The sequence below is a fragment of the Anabrus simplex genome, chromosome 2, assembly GCF_040414725.1.
Source record: "Anabrus simplex isolate iqAnaSimp1 chromosome 2, ASM4041472v1, whole genome shotgun sequence".
Classification (NCBI taxonomy): Eukaryota; Metazoa; Arthropoda; class Insecta; order Orthoptera; family Tettigoniidae; genus Anabrus; species Anabrus simplex.
In genome coordinates this window covers 281,550,648-281,572,623 of record NC_090266.1, presented here as the reverse complement: position 1 = coordinate 281,572,623, position 21,976 = coordinate 281,550,648, and the positions used below count along the sequence as shown (strand labels likewise).

At 43.2% G+C, this 21,976-nt stretch overlaps 1 protein-coding gene across 1 annotated transcript in view; it reads right to left on the bottom strand.

Annotated features, from left to right (window-relative positions):
• The window catches only part of Mitf (transcription factor Mitf), a 533,115-nt gene that overhangs the window by 277,720 nt on the left and 233,419 nt on the right, over nucleotides 1-21,976 (bottom strand). The window contains exon 3 of the mRNA XM_067140584.2: nucleotides 20,206-20,469. Within this exon, the coding sequence (XP_066996685.1) occupies nucleotides 20,206-20,469 (264 nt within the window). The remainder of the gene's footprint in view (nucleotides 1-20,205; nucleotides 20,470-21,976) is intronic.

Here is a 21,976-nt window from a genome sequence, read left to right as displayed (position 1 = left end):
ATGTCGCACCGACATAAGACAGGTCTAATGGCGACTATGAGAGAGGAAAGTGCTAAGAGTGGGAAGTGACTGTGGCCGTATTTAAGGTACAGCCCCAGCATTTGTCTGGTGTGAAAATTGGAAACCACGGGAAAAGCTATATTCCAGGACTGCCGACAGTGTTGTTCGAACCCACTATCTCTCGAATACAAGCTGACTGCTACATGGCGCAAACCGCGCTGCCACTTACTCGGTAACTTGTTAAACAGTACAACCTTGTGCGCGTGTAAATTAGCTGTTAGTTGTTATTATTTTCGATGCATTCAACGTGTGCCTGTAAAATGAATGTGACGATTTACGAATAATTTAGATATCGCATGATAGAGTGGGAATATTAACAGTATGGATAATAGCAGAATACCCTAAAACTAGTTTATTTCATGACTGTAGTGATGGATAGAGAAGTCACGCCTCGATGAACAAAGTCTACTGTAACATGTACCATGTTTCACGAACGGCAATATATGTATATTTCGTACTGCTTATTTGAAATATTTCATTATGTGAGAAAATATCAAGGCAATTATATTATTATAATGCCAGCTCGCGGACTATCCCATCACGACCTTATTTACGCAAAATATTCACTGAAATGTCCCAAATATGAGCCTAAATTCCGAGACTTCTAAAACCTAAACGAAGTGGACGCATTAAATACACCGAAACATAACACCTTTTACATGGCATAGACGGCAAAATATCCCTCTTCAACGAACTACATTTAGCACTCTATGACAACCATACCTCCATACGGACAGCACGAGTGAAACGAAAACCATAATCTTGGTTGACGTACGACGTACAGGAAAAAATGAGCAAAAGAAATTTAGCTTACAAATATTATGCAAACAATTAATTCGCGGAAAACTTAAAAAAATACTGAAAATTGCGTACCTAATCGTGTAACACAAAATATTAGGAATGCTAAAATACGTCATACATACTCTAACATATTAAATAAATAACTACACTGCCAACGTACGGAAAACTCTTCACAACATAGGTTTGATAAAACAAAATTGACGAAAACGACCAGACATGCTATTGAACAGCTTCAATAACTTTTCCTCACAAACTTCATACATAGATGAACAGACGAAACAGGAAACAATCGACAAAGTACATGCGAAAATAAAACACGACGGAGAAAATTTTAATTTTTCGCATGTAAATTTTTCGCATGTGACTGTTAGTGACGTTAGACATGCAATCTATGAAGTAAAATCAGGGGCTATTGGATGTGATGGAATACATTTGACACTAATTAAAATAATCTCTGAAGTCGCACTCCCAATAGTAACACATGCAATAAATACTTCATTTACGACAGGAATCTTCCCTACGAAATCGAAAAGTCGTAATAAGACCTATAGGAAAGAGACAATCCAACAAACTCTGACGACTTTCGACCATTTTCATACTTCCCTGTCTTATTAAAATTATTGGAGTACGTTGCTCACGGCCAAATCACAAATTACCTTATCCCTGCAACGGGTGACTACATAACCATCAAGCACTACGCATTTCTGGGAGCTTTGTCACATAATTTTCAGAAACCATAAAAAATGTGTTCTGTTCACTAATAATGAAGTGTTATATATCATTTTATTTAGAAAAAGTCAAATAATATTAAAATAAAAAATTAATTCACCAATGCAGCAGCGTAAGGCAGTATTGATAAACAAACACACACAAAAGAAAAACTGAAAAAAATCAAACAAAAAGTTCAAAAATATGGGTTCGCCACTGTTGGGTGTAATGTATCAAATATCCACAATGGTATGCTGATTGTAATTATATACACTGACTGACAGTGACAATGCAACACCAAGGAGGAGTGGTTCGAAAGGGATGAAAGTTGGGGAAAAAACAGAGACGGCACGGATGAATAATTGATGTTTATTTCAAACCGATATGCAGGTTACACAATGCGCACGGCATCGACTCAGTAGGATGTAGGACCACCGCGAGCGGCGATGCACGCAGAAACACGTCGAGGTACAGAGTCAATAAGAGTGCGGATGGTGTCCTGAGGGATGGTTCTCCATTCTCTGTCAACCATTTGCCACAGTTGGTCGCCCGTACGAGGCTGGGGCAGAGTTTGCAAACGGCGTCCAATGAGATCCCACACGTGTTCGATTGGTGAGAGATCCGGAGAGTACGCTGGCCACGGAAGCATCTGTACACCTCGTAGAGCCTGTTGGGAGATGCGAGCAGTGTGTGGGCGGGCATTATCCTGCTGAAACAGAGCATTGGGCAGCCCCTGAAGGTACGGGAGTGCCACCGGCCGCAGCACATGCTGCACGTAGCGGTGGGCATTTAACGTGCCTTGAATACGCACTAGAGGTGACGTGGAATCATACGCAATAGCGCCCCAAACCATGATGCCGCGTTGTCTAGCGGTAGGGCGCTCCACAGTTACTGTCGGATTTGACCTTTCTCCACGCCGACGCCACACTCGTCTGCGGTAACTATCACTGACAGAACAGAAGCGTGACTCATCGGACAACACGACGTTCCGCCATTCCCTCATCCAAGTCGCTCTAGCCCGGCACCATGCCAGGCGTGCACGTCTATGCTGTGGAGTCAATGGTAGTCTTCTGAGCGGACGCCGGGAGTGCAGGCCTCCTTCAACCAATCGACGGGAAATTGTTCTGGTCGATATTGGAACAGCCAGGGTGTCTTGCACATGCTGAAGAATGGCGGTTGACGTGGCGTGCGGGGCTGCCACCGCTTGGCGGCGGATGCGCCGATCCTCGCGTGCTGACGACACTCGGGCTGCGCCTGGACCCCTCGCACGTGCCACATGTCCCTGCGCCAACCATCTTCGCCACAGGCGCTGCACCGTGGACACATCCCTATGGCTATCGGCTGCGATTTGACGAAGCGACCAACCTGCCCTTCTCAGCCCGATCACCATACCCCTCGTAAAGTCGTCTGTCTGCTGGAAATGCCTCCGTTGACGGCGGCCTGGCATTCTTAGCTATACACGTGTCCTGTGGCACACGACAACACGTTCTACAATGACTGTCGGCTGAGAAATCACGGTACGAAGTGGGCCATTCGCCAACGCCGTGTCCCATTTATCGTTCGCTACGTGCGCAGCACAGCAGCGCATTTCACATCATGAGCATACCTCAGTGACGTCAGTCTACCCTGCAATTGGCATAAAGTTCTGACCACTCCTTCTTGGTGTTGCATTTGCTCTGTCAGTCAGTGTACATTTTTTACTATTTGTCACTATTATTTAGCGTATGGCTTATACAGACATAATCAGTAATATACATATATACATATTTACAGCTGAGAAACAAAGCAACTTGTGCTTCACAATTGAATGTCTAATTCTTCGATCCAGCGTGCAGCATCCGGAGTTAGCAGCAGGAAGTCATCCTCATCACCGTGATAGGCTCGAATCCTACATTCCCTGACGATATGACGAACAGTCTGGTGTGGAGCTCCGCAGTCACAGTCTGGGTTAGGTAGCTTTTTCCACTTATGGAGAGCGGCTCTGCACCGACCATGTCCTGTTCTGATTCTATTCAGGGCAGTCCAGGTCTTGCGTGGTAGGTGGGATCCACTTGGAAGTCTGGGACCTGAGAAGAAGGTATGAAGGCGCACATCCGTTGCTGCTTCCCATCTACTTTTCCACTCATCAAGAGATTTAAAATCTTTAGCATCCATGTTAGAGGCATCACGCAGAGTTGGATGGCGTGATTTTAGTCTGTTAAGATTCAGAAGTGGCAGGTCACTATTCACGGGTAGACTAGGATTTCTTGAGATCTTGTGAAATTCCTTCATAAGGGCATTAGATCGGCGTAGATCAGGTGGCATTATACCAGTTAGCAGTGGAAGCCAATGAACTGGAGTAGATGTGATTGCGCCAGATATGATGCGCATTGTGGTATTAAGCTGGGTGTCAACAAGCCTTGTATGATGACTGTTCATCCAAACAGGTGCACAATACTCGGCACTTGAATACACCAAACCCAGGGCTGAAGATCGCAAAGTGGTTGCTGAAGATCCCCAAGTAGTTCCACACAGTTTATGAAGGATGTTATTTCGAGACTTCAACTTTTGTGCTAAGTTCAGGAGGTGTTGTTTGAAGGATAGTGTACGGTCCAAGATGACACCAAGGTATTTTGGGTTCCAGTTATGATGAAGAATTCTCCCTCTGAAACTAACATTCAGTTTCACGTTCGCCAAACGATTATTTAAATGAAAGCAGGACACTTCTGTTTTGCTCGCACTGGGTTGGAGTCTCCAGATTTTGAAGTAGTCTTCCAGTAAAGACAGGTCTTTGGTCAGAATCTCTTCAGTCGTCTCCATTACCTGATCTTGTACAGCTAGAGCCAAGTCGTCGGCATAGCAGAATTTTCTGGATGAAGTGTCAGGAAGGTCAGAGAGATATAAGTTGAACAATAATGGTGAGAGAACTGATCCTTGGGGCAATCCGTTGTTCAGCTTCCTCTCCTTGCTTATCTTGCATCCAGTGATTACTTGGAACTTCCGATCACTTAACATGTTGTTAATCAGTTGAGCCATCTTTCTGCATGGTATGATACGAAGAAATTTGTAGATAAGGCCTTCCCTCCATACAGTGTCAAAGGCAGCAGTAAGATCAACAAATGCTACAGATGCTTTCAGCTTCATTTGATATCCTGCCTCAATGAAGGATGTAAGAGACAATACTTGGTCACAGCAGCTACGTCCTGGTCTGAAGCCTGCCTGTTCAACTGGAATATGCTCTAGGATTGCGCTACTTATTCTGTTATATATCAACTTTTCAAAAAGTTTGTAGCAGCAGCTAAGAAGGGCAATGGGTCGATAGCTTTCTACCTTGTTGCTGGGTTTGCCAGGTTTCAGAATAGAAATTATCTTTGCCTTCTTGAACTCCAGTGGAAGTTGACCAGTCAGTAGGATGTCAGTAAAGAACTCTGCCAACCATTTCTTAGCATATCCTCCCAAATTGTCACTACTGCAAATGTACACAGCAGTCCAACACCTGAGTGCTTAGTCAGACACATCCTCAGCATTTTCATGATGGGTTCTCTTTCTTCCTGCCTTCACAGTCCTCCAGAAATGTTGTAATTTGTGACAACATTGTTGATGGACACCACAATTACATCCTGGACACAAGAAGTGGCTACGGGATTTCTCTTCCGAGGTTGAACAGACAGGACACAACCGCAATTTCTTGCCTGGGAGCCGTGCCAGCTGATGTCCCAAGTCTCCTCCTGATGGTCCAGGTTGATTATTTTGTAGAGTTTCTTCGTCGACAAGGCCTTCAAGAATGCTTATCATAAACACCTCTCTTTCAAGAGGTCTGTCAGTGTTCAAACTGTAGACGATATAAGCATCAAACAATACCATATCCCGAAGGTTGAAAATATTTTTTGCCAATACCTCCTGGTTGCTTTGTAACATGTCACATGATACACATACTTATCCTTGCAGTCTACACCCCACCATACGTAAAGTATACTTATGAATCAAAACTGGTTTATTTTCTTTTCCACTTTTGCTTCGGATAACTTTGTCCTCAGCTTGACACCCACTTCTTATGAGATAAACTGTTTTTAGAAGGTTTTTCCTTGTAACCTACTAAAAGTAATTCTCTTTTCCTGAAATACACTGATGTCCGGGTGGCAAGTTTAGTGTTTAGAACTAAATTAGATAGATTTTTAGAGTTCTTATTTATCGTGCCAATAAGAAACTTATCACTTGCAAACAGTCGTTTTGCTAAGGGAATTTTTGTATAAAAGTTATCAGTAAAAACGTGATATCCCTTGTTCAAAAGATCTTAGACTGTCCACAAGTGTACAACAAGTTTTCCTGTAAATGGATCAGTCCAATCTGCTAAAATATTCTTCCCACTGTACAGTTTTGTGTGGATTATATAATTATGTTTGCTGTCCACTACTTCAAACTTCTTTATTCTGAACCTAGCATGTGTGTTATTTCCATATACATACTATGTACAAATCTATTCTTCATTCCTATCATAGATTCATCAATAGATACATTCTGGTAGTGTATAAAGTACTATTTGAATGCACTGTTCACTGAGTCCAGGAAAGTTCTTACTTTATACTATGGTCATTCCCCTGTTGCCCAGGAGGAATGTATAGTTTTGAACTGATATGAAACATTGAGTTTATCATTTCAAATCGGTTTAGTGACATGGAACTTGAAAAAAGGGAATGTTTTGTGATTTATACGTGCTCCAATATCGTTCAACGTTGTTCTTGTGATTCAGTTCCATGTTTATCACCAAAGAAATACACTTTTTCATTCCTGACAGGGGCACATAAGTCCAACTTTGCAGTCGTGAATAACGGACCATAGTGACTGAATCTCTTTTCTTCTGAGTATTTTCACGTGCGTATTTATTGGTCTCCCTCACTTAAAGATTCCAAACAGCACTGGTGAAAGACAAATAGAAGTATAACCATGGAGGACTGTTTCTAGGCGGGCAGTACTGTATACCTGCGTTCCTGACCTTGAACTTCTCTTCCACTTTTGTTTCCGGCTCAGGAGGGTAGGCCCTTGTCCACATAGGCTAAGTAGTCAACACCACGTCATCATCATAATTGTTGTATGTCCTCCGCTCTCTTCGCTCAGCGCCAGCCAGCCAGCCGCACGCACGCAAGCGTGGATCATTCGAGACTCGACGCGCAGTCTTCAGTGCGCGTGTCTGTTACGTCGTGTGCAGTATATAAGGAGCTCCCTGTCTGTCACTCACGAGGATTCTCCCCAGTGTCCTGCTCCAGAATACACTGAACGTCGAACACGGAGGCTACTCCTCTTAAAAATGTGTCTCGACCAGGTGGACGGAATTCTGGTAGTACGAGGTTTCACCTCAGGTCACTGCTCCACTTTCCAGTTCCTTCATCCATGTCGAGCCCCGATGTTGTATGCCACACATCCCCAAGCTCACTCAAGCTCCGACACACACATTAGATTCTCTAATTGTGAACATAGCTTTCATTTAGTACAAGCTTATGAACTCAGACACTTCAAGTTAGAAGGAACTCTCTTAGCTAATCTATGCTAGTGCAAATGATAGTTTTCAACCATCACGAACTATATCTTTCCCAAGAACTATCTTTTCAAGATAGCAGTGATTGTAAATACATTCAGATTGTACATAGTGTATAGAAACAGAAACTCTCTCAAGATTAATCATCTACTTTGCTTCAAGACAATTTTATGTTTTATTCCTGTACATACTGTAGAATTCTATGTGAAGCAAATAAATAAGTTGTGTTCTTGTAAACCTCATCTTGTTTACAACAATAATCATCATCACTATCAGTATCCCTTTCATAAGAATTCACCGTATTTTCTGGTTCAGTTTGTCCTAGATGCTAGATTATCATCAATATCACTGTCTACGTTCCTTAGCCTAGGCTCGAACAAGTCACCACTCGATGTAGATAAATCGTCATTTCCTTCTTCTATAAACACAACACTATCTCCTTCACTTTCTAAACAAAATGAACAGTCACGTACAGTATTTCACTGCTCCCCAACAATTCACTTTTTTGCTAGTGGCTTTACGTCCCACCGACACAAACAGGTTTTATGACGACGATGGGAAGGAAAGGGCTAGGAGTGGGAAGGAAGCGGCCGTGGCCTTAATTAAGGTACATCTCCAGCATTTGTCTGGTGTGAAAATGGGAAACCACGGAAAACCAACTTCAGGGCTGCCGACAGTAGGATTCGAACACACTATCTCCCGGATGCAAGCTCACAGATAATTCACTCATTTTGGACGACAAAACTAACACAACAGCTGGAACAAATGTAACAACCACAACAGCGCGCGACACATACATCAAGATGAGCAACTGCAAAACGTTATAGTTTTTCTCAGGCGTGCCAACTGTCTCCATTACCCTGAAATACTTAAAATCAAAATTATATTGCGAGAATACAACTTTCATCTTTTAAATTATGTATAATATGTGATAAATAAATTAACAATAGAGGCGCAACGATAAGTTTAGTAAGCGCTGACGTAATACATCGCGATCGCGACTTTAGCGCTGGAGCCGAGCAGAAATGGATCGCGAGCGACGCTTAGCGATTCCAGGGCCACAAATTACAAGACAAATACCAGCCAGGTTTTAGATCTAACCACAGCACCACCACACCTCTACCAAAGTTACAAATGGCATTCAAGTAGAAACGGACAAGGGACAAATGACAATTATCGTACTTTTAGACTTAAGCAAAGCATTTGACTGTGTGAACAAGGAAATACTATTGGTTAAGCTAAAATTCCTCAGATTTTCCGCAAGTTCATTTACGTGGCTGCACTCATATCTAAATGGGCGGCCCTAGTGTGTGTGTGTGTGTGTGTGTGTGTGTGTGTGTGTGTGTGTTGGTTCGAATGTATCACGCTGGCAACAGAACGACACTGACGTAGTTCAGGGCAGTGTACTTGCGCCACTTCTTTTTCACTCTATCTAAATGACCTACCAGAATACTTAAAAACCCGCAAATACCATTTCTACATACAACTGTATATACATACAAATCCGAAAGACATCCGACTAGACATTAGCAAACTAAATGATGACGTAGAAAACATAAAAGATTGGACTAAAACTAATTCTCTCAAAGTCAACCCATTCAAATCAAGAACAGTCATAAGGATCCAAAAGTAATCATTCACAATTAAACAGAGTTAAGATTCCTCCGATGCTCTTCCACGAAACACAAATAGCAATAAAGGATACTGTAAGAAACATACGTATCGCTTTTTATAAACATTTAACCCAGACAGACCACATCATGAAAATCTTCCAGCGAGTTTTAATTTCCCTGCATTCCCTTGAAAGGTTAAGGATCTCCTTCCATTAAATACAAGAAAGTTATACCTACGATTTTTTTTTTTTACAAGTTGCTTTACGTCGCACCGACACAGATAGGTCTCGCGGCGACGATGGGACAGGAATAGGCTAGGAGTGGGAAGGAAGCGGTCGTGGCCTTAATTAAGGTACAGACCCAGTCGCTTAAGTGCGGCCAGTATCCAGTATTCGGAAGATAGTTGGTTCGAACCCTACTGTTGACAGCCCTGAAGATGGTTTTCCGTGGTTTCCCATTTCACATCAGGAAAATGCTGGGGCTGTACCTTAATTAAGGCCACGGCCGCTTCCTTCTCAGTCCTAGCGTTTTACTGTTCCATCGTCGCCATAAGACCTGTGTCGGTGCGACGTAAAGCCAATACCAAAAAAAAAAAAAAAAAAAAACAACCACTAAGTGACCGTAGTGAAAGAGTGTGTAACATAGTTTGTAAGCGGTAGAGTGAAAAACTAATGCGAGTGAGTAGTGGGAAAAGGGAAAGTGTGTAAACTTTTTTTTGCTAGTTGCTTTACGTCGCACCGACACAGATAGGTCTTGTGGCGACGATGGGATAGGAAAGGCCTAGGAGTTGGAAGGAAGCGGCCGTGGCCTTAATTAAGGTACAGCCCCAGCATTTGCCTGGTGTGAAAATGGGGAAACCACGGAAAACCATCTTCAGGGCTGCCGACAGTGGGGTTCGAACCCATTATCTCCCGAATACTGGATACTAGCCGCACTTAAGCGACTGCAGCTATCAAGCTCGGTAGTGTGTAAACTGACACGTAATTATATGTACTGTGTAGTGTAAGTGAAGGCCTTGGTGCACCTGTGTAGTGTGTAAGCAATTAGCATTTAATGAATCGTAGTCTTAGAATTTAACGCCACCAGTGTTGAGTGTATATTTACCACCACCACCACCACGGCCACGTTACCAGACATAGTAAGTTTAGGTACAGTCATACAGCCTATCACCCTGCCCTGAACAACTGTCGTGGATATACTCAGTAGGAAGAAGAAACCTACACTCGGTCACGCTTGTCTACAACATTATTCTTTTTTTAAATTGGCTTTATGTCGCACTAAGACAGATACGTCTTATGGCGACGATGGAAAAGTAGCGGCCTAGGAGTTGGAAGGAAGCGGCCGTGGCCCCAGCATCTGCCTGGTGTGAAAAAAATGGAAAACCACGGAAAACCATCTTCAGGGCTGCCGACAGCGGGGTTTGAACCCACTATCCCCCAGATCCAAGCTCACAGCTGCGCGCCCTAGCCGCACGGCCAACTCGCCCTGTCAACTTTATTCTTACAGGTACACCGAGTTATTTGAGAACAGAGAGCTTTAATTCTTGTCCTCCCTAAATAGCATCCCTAAAAGTCCAGAAACCTCTTCCCTGCTGTACATACCTAATATACTGTACATGTATTTAAAATATACGTTATAAATGGTACACAGACTTAAGAGATTAGTGCATAATTTAACTTGTGGTAATGTCACAGTATCTATCAAGAACGTATTTTCCGCTTAGAATGATCTTCAGTTTAAGCTGGTTTAATTTACCTATTTAGATCAAGAATATTAAGACTCTGTAGTTGTACAATGTAGTGTATATGAAATGGTTCGGTTTAACAGCAGGCTTCATAGCACGAACCACGCCATTCAAAAAATATATATAAAACAATAACAACACCCTCCGTCGACAGCACAGAAGATGGTTTTCCGCGGTTTCCCATTTTCACACCGGGCAAAAGCTAAAGTTGTATCTTAATTAAGGCCACGACCGCTTCTTTCCCAAACCTAGCCCTTTCACATCCTTGCGTCGCCAAAAACCTTCAATGCGTTAGTGCGACGTTAAACCACTAGCAAATAATAATAATAATAATAATAATAATAATAATAATAATAATAATAATCATTTAATCTCTCATTGGTAAAAAGCACAAAATGAAGTAATATCGTCTTTGCAAACTTTGGTATCATCCCAGCCCTATGCAAAAATATGGTCAGTGATTTCTTTAAGACGGGCGCTCAGTGAAATTATCATACAATACGACACATGATTGCGACCTCGCTGAGGGATCACGGTTTCACGGTGCACGAAGAGGTCTCTGGCATAGCTACCAGCGGCAGTAACAGGCGTATTGACATGATAGCCTTTCAACCAGCTAGCAAGCAAGGACTAATCTTAGATTCCACAATACGCTTCGAGTAGCACGTTGGCTACGCCGAAGAATTGGACGCCGAAAAGAAGTCGATTTACCAGCCAACCGTAAACTACTATAAAGATAAATATCACCTAGACAATATTCCCGTCCATGGACTCATGATCGGAGCTCGAGGCACAATCCCTAAATTTCTTGTACAGCTATGGGATTCTCTCGGTCTCAACCTGACAAAACTTCCCGACATCGCTATCGCCGCAATACGAGGTTCAGTAACCATACTCCGCAATCATCTATACAACATTTGAAGAACCATACATCATGCCATATCCCAAATTCATTGCAAATTTATTCCTGAGCCTTGTGGTGGTTATTTCTATCTGGGACACTAGCAAACTCACCAGTAACTTAGAAGACACAATACTGTGTAGTCGACATATTTTGTCCTTGTGGCAGCCTCCTCATGGGGGAAGTTGTATTAATGAAATACTGATTACTTGCTGAAAAAGTAATCTGTAATTGTAAGCAAGTAAAATAATTCCCAGGAACTGTAATTCAGTCCAATTAATTGTTCCTTTTACTTTTCCAGTAACTGGTGTATACCACTGACAACTTTATGCTAGATCAATTTAATCAACTATTAAGTACTGTGACCGTACGTTTTAAGCCACGATCACATGATATCAAACACAGAATAATTCACGTATAGATATAAAATACATTTGAAATATTTAACCAGTAGAGACTGAGGAAAGAATTGTGTCGCCGGAATGTTTGCAAACGGAGACTAATTACTGTGATCTGTCAACACATACCGACGGAGATAAGCTCCTTTGTGTTCAGAAGATGATAATTTCAAGACCAAGGCAGGTAGCAGCTGTTAGGAATAGCGGACATAAAAGGCAAGGGGCGTGCCTTTGTTTTAAAACAAAACGCTGCTTGAAGACAAGAGGAGTGTGAAATAAGCCGACGACAAGTGACTGTGACGGAAGCCAATACTGAGCAAGAGACGTGAACAACGAACTAGAAAGATAAGGAACGCCCTGGGTGAGGCTAGGAAAAGCCGAGAAATTCGTTTAGCCAGTCATTAAAATTTTTTAAAAGATATTTTTATATCACAGATACTAGATTCACACCATCCAGTACGATAAAGTGCCACTAGTATTATTTGAAATGATTGGTTGTGAAGTAATAACAGGCTCGGGACGGCGATATGCTTGTTTGTAAATTCGTGTGTGAATAAAAAGGAAGACAGACAATAGAGTGAGCCCAGTCTCATTTCAGATTTCTTAAGTCCAGTAGATTTCAGAGTTTAATTCAGGCAGTTTTATTTCAGATTTGTTCAGACACAATGTGTTTCAGAGTTACATTCACAGATCTTAATGTACTTAGTGTTTAAAACGCGCTAATTCACAACTGTCGTATATGACGCATACTCATTTCGTGAAGGTAGAAAGACAATCACTTTATCATACGTTTTGATGTTTTGAAAGGACAGTCATTTATTTGAAGCCCAAGTATAAACAATGATATTACAGTGTAAATATTAAGTGAACAATTAAATCAGTGATTTCATTATTTAAACTCGAAGACCGCAATTCATTTATTAGTGAACCGAACTGTGTGCCGTAAATATTCAAATAAGTTCACTGTCGCGGCTATCGCGTCGATAAATCCTTCAAGTTGATGAACTACTCGTGTGTGGACAAATACCGTTCTTAAATTACAGACGGTTTCATCAGCAAAACATAAGGAAACATTATACTGCTAGATATTCAGATCGTAGTGAGACTGCGCGAGATAAAATGTGTTAAAAATATTGTATAATCAGTGAGAACTGAAATCGAGCATTTTGTGTCAATATTTGTGGTGCTGCCTGTTTATTCACGGAAGAAAGAAGACTGATCTGTTCCGAACTGAACGATTTGACCAGAACTGGTTGTAAGCAATGACCCGAGCAGGCTGAACCAAGGACACTTATGTTTCCCCGGATATCGACGCCATGGAGGAGTAAAACAATGAGCCGTGCGGTCCAAGGTCCATTCCAGATGCTGCTGCTGCTGATGATGATACTTGTTTAAAGGTGCATAACATGTAAGGTCATCGTCATAGACAACACATCTCTTTCCCACGAAGATTTCTTACTCTGTCGAATAAGAACTCGCGCCTTAGAATTTTTTTTAAAAAATGTTACCAAATTGACTACAATAGGCTGCCTACGATAGCGTTTATGAGAGCGACGACGTTCTTTGATAGCTGGTGCAATTTCTTCGTTCCACCAAGGACCGAGTTTTCGGCGAGGAGGCCCTGAAAACGATGGAATGGATTATTCAGGAGCAGCAAGAATAACTTGTGTAATGTAATTGATATCGCCGTCTACGCTCCGCCTGGTCACATCGTTAAAGACAGCTAGTGATACGAACATTGGCCAATCAGCATGTTTAAGAATCCATCTAGGAGGAACCTCGACGGATTCCACCGAAATAGAGGAACCAGCGTTCGGCTGCATAGACTGACGTCTATGCGAGAGTATGTGCCGTAACGTACACTGAAATTAGTTGGTTCACCTGTATTCAAAATACATAAATCCAGCTCTTACTAATGTTTCCAACTCCCTTCCCCTGGGGAAAGACGTTCCAGGGCCCCATATAGGGTGATGGGCGTTAAAATCTTCCTATAGGAGGAATGGAGGTGGAAGATGATCTATACGATCAGTTACATCATTTATATTACGAGGCTGGCCTGGTGGAAAATAAACATTACACACTGTCGCTATGACAGGCAGCGGAACGCGAACTGTTACGGCCTCCTGCAGGGTTCTTAGTGGAACCTCTTCGCTATAGGTATCAGAACGGACAAAAATGCCAATGCCACCTGAAGCCCGGTTAGCATAATGTCGTTCTGTCGAGTATAGTCTGAAATGTCTCAAGACCGTATGATGACCTGGTCTGAAATTAGTTTTTTGACTGCAGATTATACTCGCCGAATACTCACTGATTAGCTGGCGCAGCTCAACAAGATGCCTATCATAACCATTACAACTCCACTGTAACAGTGCAATAGTGTGAACTAAAAGGGAAGCGTGTTAGGTTATAACCGGCAGATGCTTTAAACCCTAAGCACTAACATCAACATCTACACCCACAGATGTAGGTAAAAGTTCGACGTCCATCCCGTCGTCGACGGACGAGGGGACTGACGCCCAGAACTTCGACGCTTTTGGTGGGCGGGATGTCCTCCTACGAGGGGAGTGCGCAGGTTTTGGAGCACGCGTACCTGGCGGCGCTGATTCATACCCTCCAGATCTCCAGATGGAGGGTAAGATATCCCCTTCGCAGGAGAAATGCGAGAGCGCCTGGTAAGGGCGTTCCTCTTCTCCGCCTTCTTTTCTTGTTTAGACGGGCTGGGAGATAATCTTCCAGCCCTGGTCGACGATGCCGCCTGCGCCGGCTTGGGCACGGCTTTCGCCGACCTCTTGGTCGGGGGAGACTTGGAAAGAGGAGTCCCAGCCGGCACAGACTTCTTTGTGGTCGAAGGTGGGGTGTTTCCCCCTTCGAGCTTTTACTCTTTGCTGCTTTGCTCACAGGAGAAACAGCTGCCTTGGGCGCAGCGATCGTAACAGGTTGAGAAGATATAAACGACGAACCTGGAAGACTCTGTGCTATCTTCGTGTAGTCTAGCGTCTTGGCGGGTGCATTCATAGAAATGAATTTACGGCGCGCTTCCTGGTTGGAAAACCGATCCAGGATCTTGATCTCCTAGATCTTTTTCTCACCGAGATATACCGGACAGTTCCGATTTCGGGGTGAATGAAGACCAGGGCAGTTAGTGCACCTGTAAGCAGTTGGGCACTCTTCCTCGCCGTGAGCTCCTCTGCCACATGTACCACATGCAGACGGATTCGAGCAACGAGATACCGTATGCCCAAACCTCTGGCATTGATAGCAGCGCACGGGTGGCGGGATGTGCGGCCTCACATCGCAGCGATAAGTTGTTACCTTGACTTTTTCTGGTAACACTGACAATTTGAAGGAGACAATGAAGGCACCCGTGGCAACGTTCTCGCCGATGAAGTTGCGCGTGATGCGCCGGACGTGTGTCACGCCACGGTGCTTCATGTCTTCCATCAATTCATCGTCAGTGTTCAGAATGAGATCAAGGTGTTCCACGAACCATATTCAAGGTGTAGTGTTCCTCCATTTTAACGGGAAAATCGCCAAAGTGGTCGCACTTGAGCAATCGATCAGCTTGCACGGCAGTACGCGTCCTCAACAACAAACTACCGTTGCGCATTTTTTTCAGATCTTCCAGTTCGCCGTTGACACCTTCTATGTGACTAATAAACAAAATAGACTTTACCAGCTTGAAGTCACTCCCATCAGTTCTGGTAGCAGCCAGAAACCTAGGGAAGCATGATCCTATTCCTTCACGCTGCTCTTGTTCCCAAGGGGTTGAACCCCTCAAGGAATCAAAAGTTAAAGACTTCGGGCAGGCTGAAGATGTTTCGAAGCCATGCCCGAAATCATCCTCCCCGAATGCCACCCACTCCGATCAGGGGCCTCCATAGCCAAAACAAGTAGCCAAGGCAATACCCACCTGGTCTGGAATGACCCTTTGTGGGTGGAGGACGCAGACGAAGAATACACACACGGTATACCGTGCCAGTCGTAAGAGGCGACTAAAAGGGTAACACCCCGTGCGGCTGCGGGGACGCAGATGTAGAATACACCCCCGGTATCTCTTGCCTCTCATAACAGGCGACTAAAAGGGGTGACCTAGGCGCGGACATGGCTTGCGATTTGTTATTATGTGTTAGACCCGCTGTGGATGGGAGGGGCTGAATACATTCACAGGTAATTCCTGCCTGTCGTAGAAGGCGACTAAAAGGGCCATGTGGCCAAATGAACACACTTAATTTTTATTCTGTTTTGAGGGTTAGTGTTAGACCGAGTCAAAATGCTTGATGTGCGTGCTGCTCGGAGATGGACTTCTTATTGTGCGACCACGTCCGAAAGCCCGCCGGTATTCCCAGACCTCACGTCGGGTGGGAACGTCATGTATCAGCGCAGTAGTATCCGCCTGACAACACAGGTCCCCGTACAACCGAATGCCAAAAGGACATATTATTATTGTTTTCTTCTCTATATTTATTACTATGTACACGCTATGGGGTACATGCTATTGCGAGTGATTGGAGGAAGCGAGTGCTAGTGCTCATTGCCTCAGTCATCGCGTATTAGGCATCGTCCAACATCGGACCAGGGCAATACCTGCTGCAACCCCAGAAATAACTGGAATAAACTGCGGAAAATTTACTAGTCTTATAAAAATGTTTTTATGTGTTAAACCTGTTAGCCCGAGTTCACCTGTAGCTGTTCCGTATTTCCGTTTCTTTATGTTTCCCAGATTCTTGGCCCCATATTATATTATGAACTGAGCACGCCTGAGTTCTGAGTCAGACCAGAGCATTAATATACAACTTGTGACAATAAATGTCAGTGAATGAAGTCAGAACGGTCGATCCGGCAACACTGGCGACACACAACGCTGCACCTGCGTAGCAGCAGGTTTTGACCACCTGCTCCCAACGTTGTTCAGTTGAGCATCGTGTGTGTGCCGTGTAAGACCTGTTTGACACAACGCGCGTTTAGTGTGTTGGTTCTGAACTGCGAACAGGAACATGAACGACCAAAGCTCAATGTACAGTTTTGTTTTAAGCTTGGCAAGACACTGAAAGAAACGCATGCGATTCTGGTACGTGTTTATGAAGATCAAGCACTGTCCTTGAAGTGTGTGTACGAGTGGTTCGCCCGTTTCATTATCGCCACAGCTCATATCGTCAAACAGTTCATGGCAAAAAAGGGGGTGGTGCAACTTGAACATGCCCCATACTCGCCAGATCTCAATCGTCCAGATTTCCTCCTATTCCCACGACTCAAACTCGCTTTGAAAGGAAAGAGATTTGACGATATTCCTGACATCCAACGAAACGTGATGAGACTTTTGAACACCATCCCAAAGGAAGCCTTCCTGCAAAGTTTCCATGACATGTATCGCCGATCTCAGCAGTGCATAGTTATTGAAGGGGACTATTTCGAAAGACAGTAAGGTCACTGTCGTGCATTGTTCATCTATGTTGATAGTACAGGCCTATTCACCGAACTTTATTGTCACAGGTTGTATTTTAAAGACGTGTGTGCTGTGAAGGCCTTACAGGAACCCTGAAAAGTAACGGCTAACGGGACTCTGGTGAAGTCCTTAACAGCAACTGAGGCGGAGGAGACCTTTCGTACGGCAAAGTTGGCGGAGGAGGCAACCCTTCCTCTTGGGGTAAAATAAAGAGGAAAATCACTGCCTTGTAGTGAAGAGGGTTCTTCAAAGGCTAAGGGAGACTATCCCAACAAAAAACAGTAGGCTTGGAGGGGTAGGTAGCAGCCCCACCACCAAGCTCGGGTGCTGTGGGTCAATAACTCGCACAGCCTTAGATGGCCTTATTGCAGAAACATCATGTAGATATGAATCATGCGCATACCCATAACAAATATTATATCTATAGGTTAAGTTGTTTCTGAGAACAGTGTACCTGCGAGGAGCTTCTACAGTATCATGCGCTCATTTTCTCTTTTGAGGGACTGTACATATTCCACTCACTGGGAATCGTTATCACTATCAGGACTTAAGAGGGACACAATTCAATATACTGAGATCGTTGCAGCGAGGCAAATCTTTCTATACTTTTCTGTTAGCGGTTTAACGTTGCACTTACACGCTGGAGGTTTGCGGCGACGCAAGGAAAGGAAAGGGCTAGTATAGTGTGTATATTCGACCCATAGTTCTTGCCCAGACAACTATAGGCGTAAGATGATGAGTATGTTAACAGATTACAATAAGGAGAAGCAACACGTAATGCACGAAAAGCACGATTCTTATACCAAGAACAATTTCCTGGACGAAGACTAGCGGCTTCAGATGCAAGGGTTTAAAGATGACTGTGTGAACCAATGTCCTTTGGAAGGGACCTGTTCGGGATACACTAGTGATGTCTGATGATAACAAAGAAGCTGTGCATAATTCAACTGAGTACAATCCGCGCACACACACACACACAGCACACGAACTGAACATCAGTCGGGTGTCTGAAATGCATTGCATTGCCATAAATTGTGTACATCAAATGTGACGAACACAAGACAAAAGACAAAAGAAGCAGTGGATTGCAGCTTTTCTTATACTGCAGCATTTCAGTGTGAACGCAGTTTCTGATGGACACGGAGCGTTCATTTTATGGTTCTATGCGTTCATGTTATGGTTCTATGCGTTCACTCATCATTACTTCCTTCTTCCTAGTCTGTCAGCAACGAATACATGTATTTCAAAAGATGAATCTGCAGAAGAAATTATTATCGGACGACAGGTGTGATGGTTTCACGTTAGATTTTAAACTGCGAGTTGCATAAACCCAAATAAATAGGGGCGAGTGAGTCGCCCCGCATATTCGACGTCCTGCTATTATTGTGCTTAAGAGAAGCCAATGTGCTGAAACTGGTTTTGGAACGGGACACTTTAACATGCAAGTAAATATACTGACACGGGTCTGCCACGTTTCAACACTCTTAAATGCTACCCAGTCACAGTATAGTGGAATTCGAACCTTCGTAACGCTACCGGGTGTGAAAAGAAGTTTCGTCTGAACGACTGTAACAATATCTACTATACAAAGAGCCATGTGAAATCATGTCGAGATGTAATATCGTCGATATACGTCATGTGATTGGTATCAAGAGTTAAACTGTCTGAGATTCTGGTAATGTACAGGGTAGGCCAGATGGTTCCAAGGCATTAGTACCTAGTTTGAGTCTATATAAATGGAAAGCATTCGCATGTCATGGCGATTGAATATCTTGGTGCACCATGAGCTTCTTACGAACGACACCAACCATTAATGTATTAAGAATCAACCGATCCTGTACACACTATTAGATCCAAACTCTCCGGTCATCTACCAGAAACTGTGATCGGACTCCCTATGACACACTTCCTCGTAATGGTCGCTAGTACGGGGTGGATCCATATTTGACAGCTCAAATTCTGTCAGGTTGACTTCCTACGAAGTGTCTGAATATGTTTAGAAGAGTGGCAGCCAATTTTTCCCGAAGAGTTATAACCAGAGCAGTTCATGATGAAATTCGTTGGGATCTGAAGCTAAGCTGGCATTCCAATTCATCCCAAATGTGTTCAACGATACCAAAATCAGGGCACTGGGTTGGCCAGTTCATTTTCCGGAATCTTATAGACCACAAATCTTTCCCGCAAAATGCTTACTTTATGACAGGGAACGATGTCACGCTAACACAGATAATAGTCATCAACGCAATGGTCTTCTAAAGTAGATAGTATGCAACTGGTCAACACGTATTTGTATCCTTCCACATTTAGATTACCTGACATGAGAACGACCACCTTCAGATTCAACCGGACTAAGTCGTGTTAGAACCCGCCAACTTGGCCTCAGAAGACCAGGACTCTACCGTCTAAGCGGCTCAGCCCGCCTCAAGACCTGAAACTGAGTAGTGATTCCTTGTAAAGTAAGTGCTGTGAAGATAAATCCTTTATATGACAATAGCAAATCTATGTTGCAACGCTATGGAGGAATGGTGCCGCATCGACATTAAACTTTACACGATCCTCTTTCTTTTTTGATTAAAGGAGGTTATTTCAATATGTTGTCGTCTGTAAAGGGAAGAGTGAAACCCTGGTGTGCCAATCGGAGCGACACCGTTTCCGTTTTGGGTGGGATTTTCCACGGGAAAAGTCCGCAGCTGGCTTTAAATTTCATTCAGAATTGAAACCGAATCAAGTGGTCCTCATTCCCCATAGAACAAGCTCGGAGCAGGAAACAGTACAGGTACAACGTAAGTACCGTAAGGACATTTCCATTACAGGTAAGAAAATCCTGAATGAAACCATCTTCAAAACATTTCATTCAATTATTTAGTAACATTACCCATCATATCAGACAACACTGAATGAGGAAATTATCTGATAAAGCATTTCTATATTACAGTTACATTTAACAATATCAAATTGCAGTGAAGATACAAATTTGGAGAATTGACTAGCAGACCGGTAAGTAAATATGAAGATATGTACTGACCCCAGATGTGCTGGTGGTGGTGACTGAACTGAGGCTGGCCGACAAGGCGTTCTCGGGACTGGCTGGCACAACATTCATGGGCTGCGGTTGAGGCGGCGGTTGCGGGGTGGACTGACTCAGCTCGCTCTGCAACGCGCTCAGTCTTGCACCAATACCATCTGCACTATGTGGCTGCTGGAATGATTCACTCAAATACTGACGAACCTGGTTCTTCTGTTTCTGGATTACATGGTACAGTGTAGGATTTTCCAGGACAGTTTTCACCTGTAACAATAGAAGAACAAGAAGCATATGAACCGAAAACTTTCGTGCACTAAATGGGTTAAAGATATAAACATGACTGGAAGTGAAGATGTTTAAGTCAAGTACTTTGAGCATGGAATGAAATTCATAGTGTCACAAATTTTCATCATCATCATCATCATCATCATCATCATCATCAACATCATCAAAATCATCACACTGAATTCATCTCGATATTACGTACACAAAATCATATGCAACGCACGGTACTGTTGGGTACACCTGGCAAATGATGTGACTTGATGGTAATCAACAATTCACGTACAGTATCACGAAAAACACTTAAAAAATATAGTACCGCGGAACTATTTGCCATTCCACACACATCTGTTCTCTATTTAGGGGATAAGTGGAATAGTACCTCCCACCTCATTACACACCAAACTCCAACTTCTCAAATGACAATATTTCATCAAATTATGACACGTATGTTTTTCATATCGCCAAAAAGCGAGGATATACTAATTAAGATGGAAGTAAATTTAGTGATTCTCCTAGTGGGAAGAAGTAGACACGGCTTGCAGATGACCAAAAGGATTCGTCGTTCAAAACAACGTGGGCCGCCTCAGCGAGGTCCCAAATTATTCGCGTTAAAGATTTTCACTGAGATGACAAACATGTTGTAACAAGGAAATGGGGAGGAGGGATCAGCTTTATCCAAACTCGAACATGTCAGCTGGCAGGTAAGGATAGGTCCGACTATTTCGAATCTCGTGTCATTCTTTGTAGTAGAATAAGTCATGCGGCTTGATTAAGGTACGTTCTGACTGCTAACGGTGTTAACAGGCGCCAGGGTGTCAGAATATTGTCCTGCAGGAGCTCTTGAACGGGCCGGATGTCAATGGCATGGGGTTGTCACATTTAAACAATGTAAAAACCAACGACTTCAATCGGGACTGAACCTACTATATCTGGAACAGAAAGTTAACGACTAATCGACTATGCCACTGAAGTTGGCTCATCGCAATCTTAATGACATCTTGTGTTTTTTCATGATTATTACTATTAACGTAATTGTTGTAAAAGGCATGAAAGCATGGTTATAGGCTCATATAGGTTTTCTAAGGAAATCCGCATAGCTTCAAGAGTTATATATTTCCATCGAGGGGAATATATGCTGCACTGAATTAACTCAATTAAATATCTCCTACGAAATTTGAAGAAGGAATCCTCGATGGGAGTATCAAAATACGTTCAATGAATCTCATTACCCATTTTCAGAAGGGACACATGAATAAGTTATCTTCTGATCCGAGCATTCTCTACCTAAATATTCTTATTTGCCGCCTTATACGCTAATGGTGTGAAATGTCTTAACCCAAAAAGACATATTTAACAAGCATTAAAACAAAGGCGTCCTGGCTAGAGGTTTACAAGCATATATTTTAGACCGAGCTCGATAGCTGCAGTCGCTCAAGTTTGGCCAGTATCCAGTAATCGGGAGATAGTGTGTTCGAGCCCCACTGTC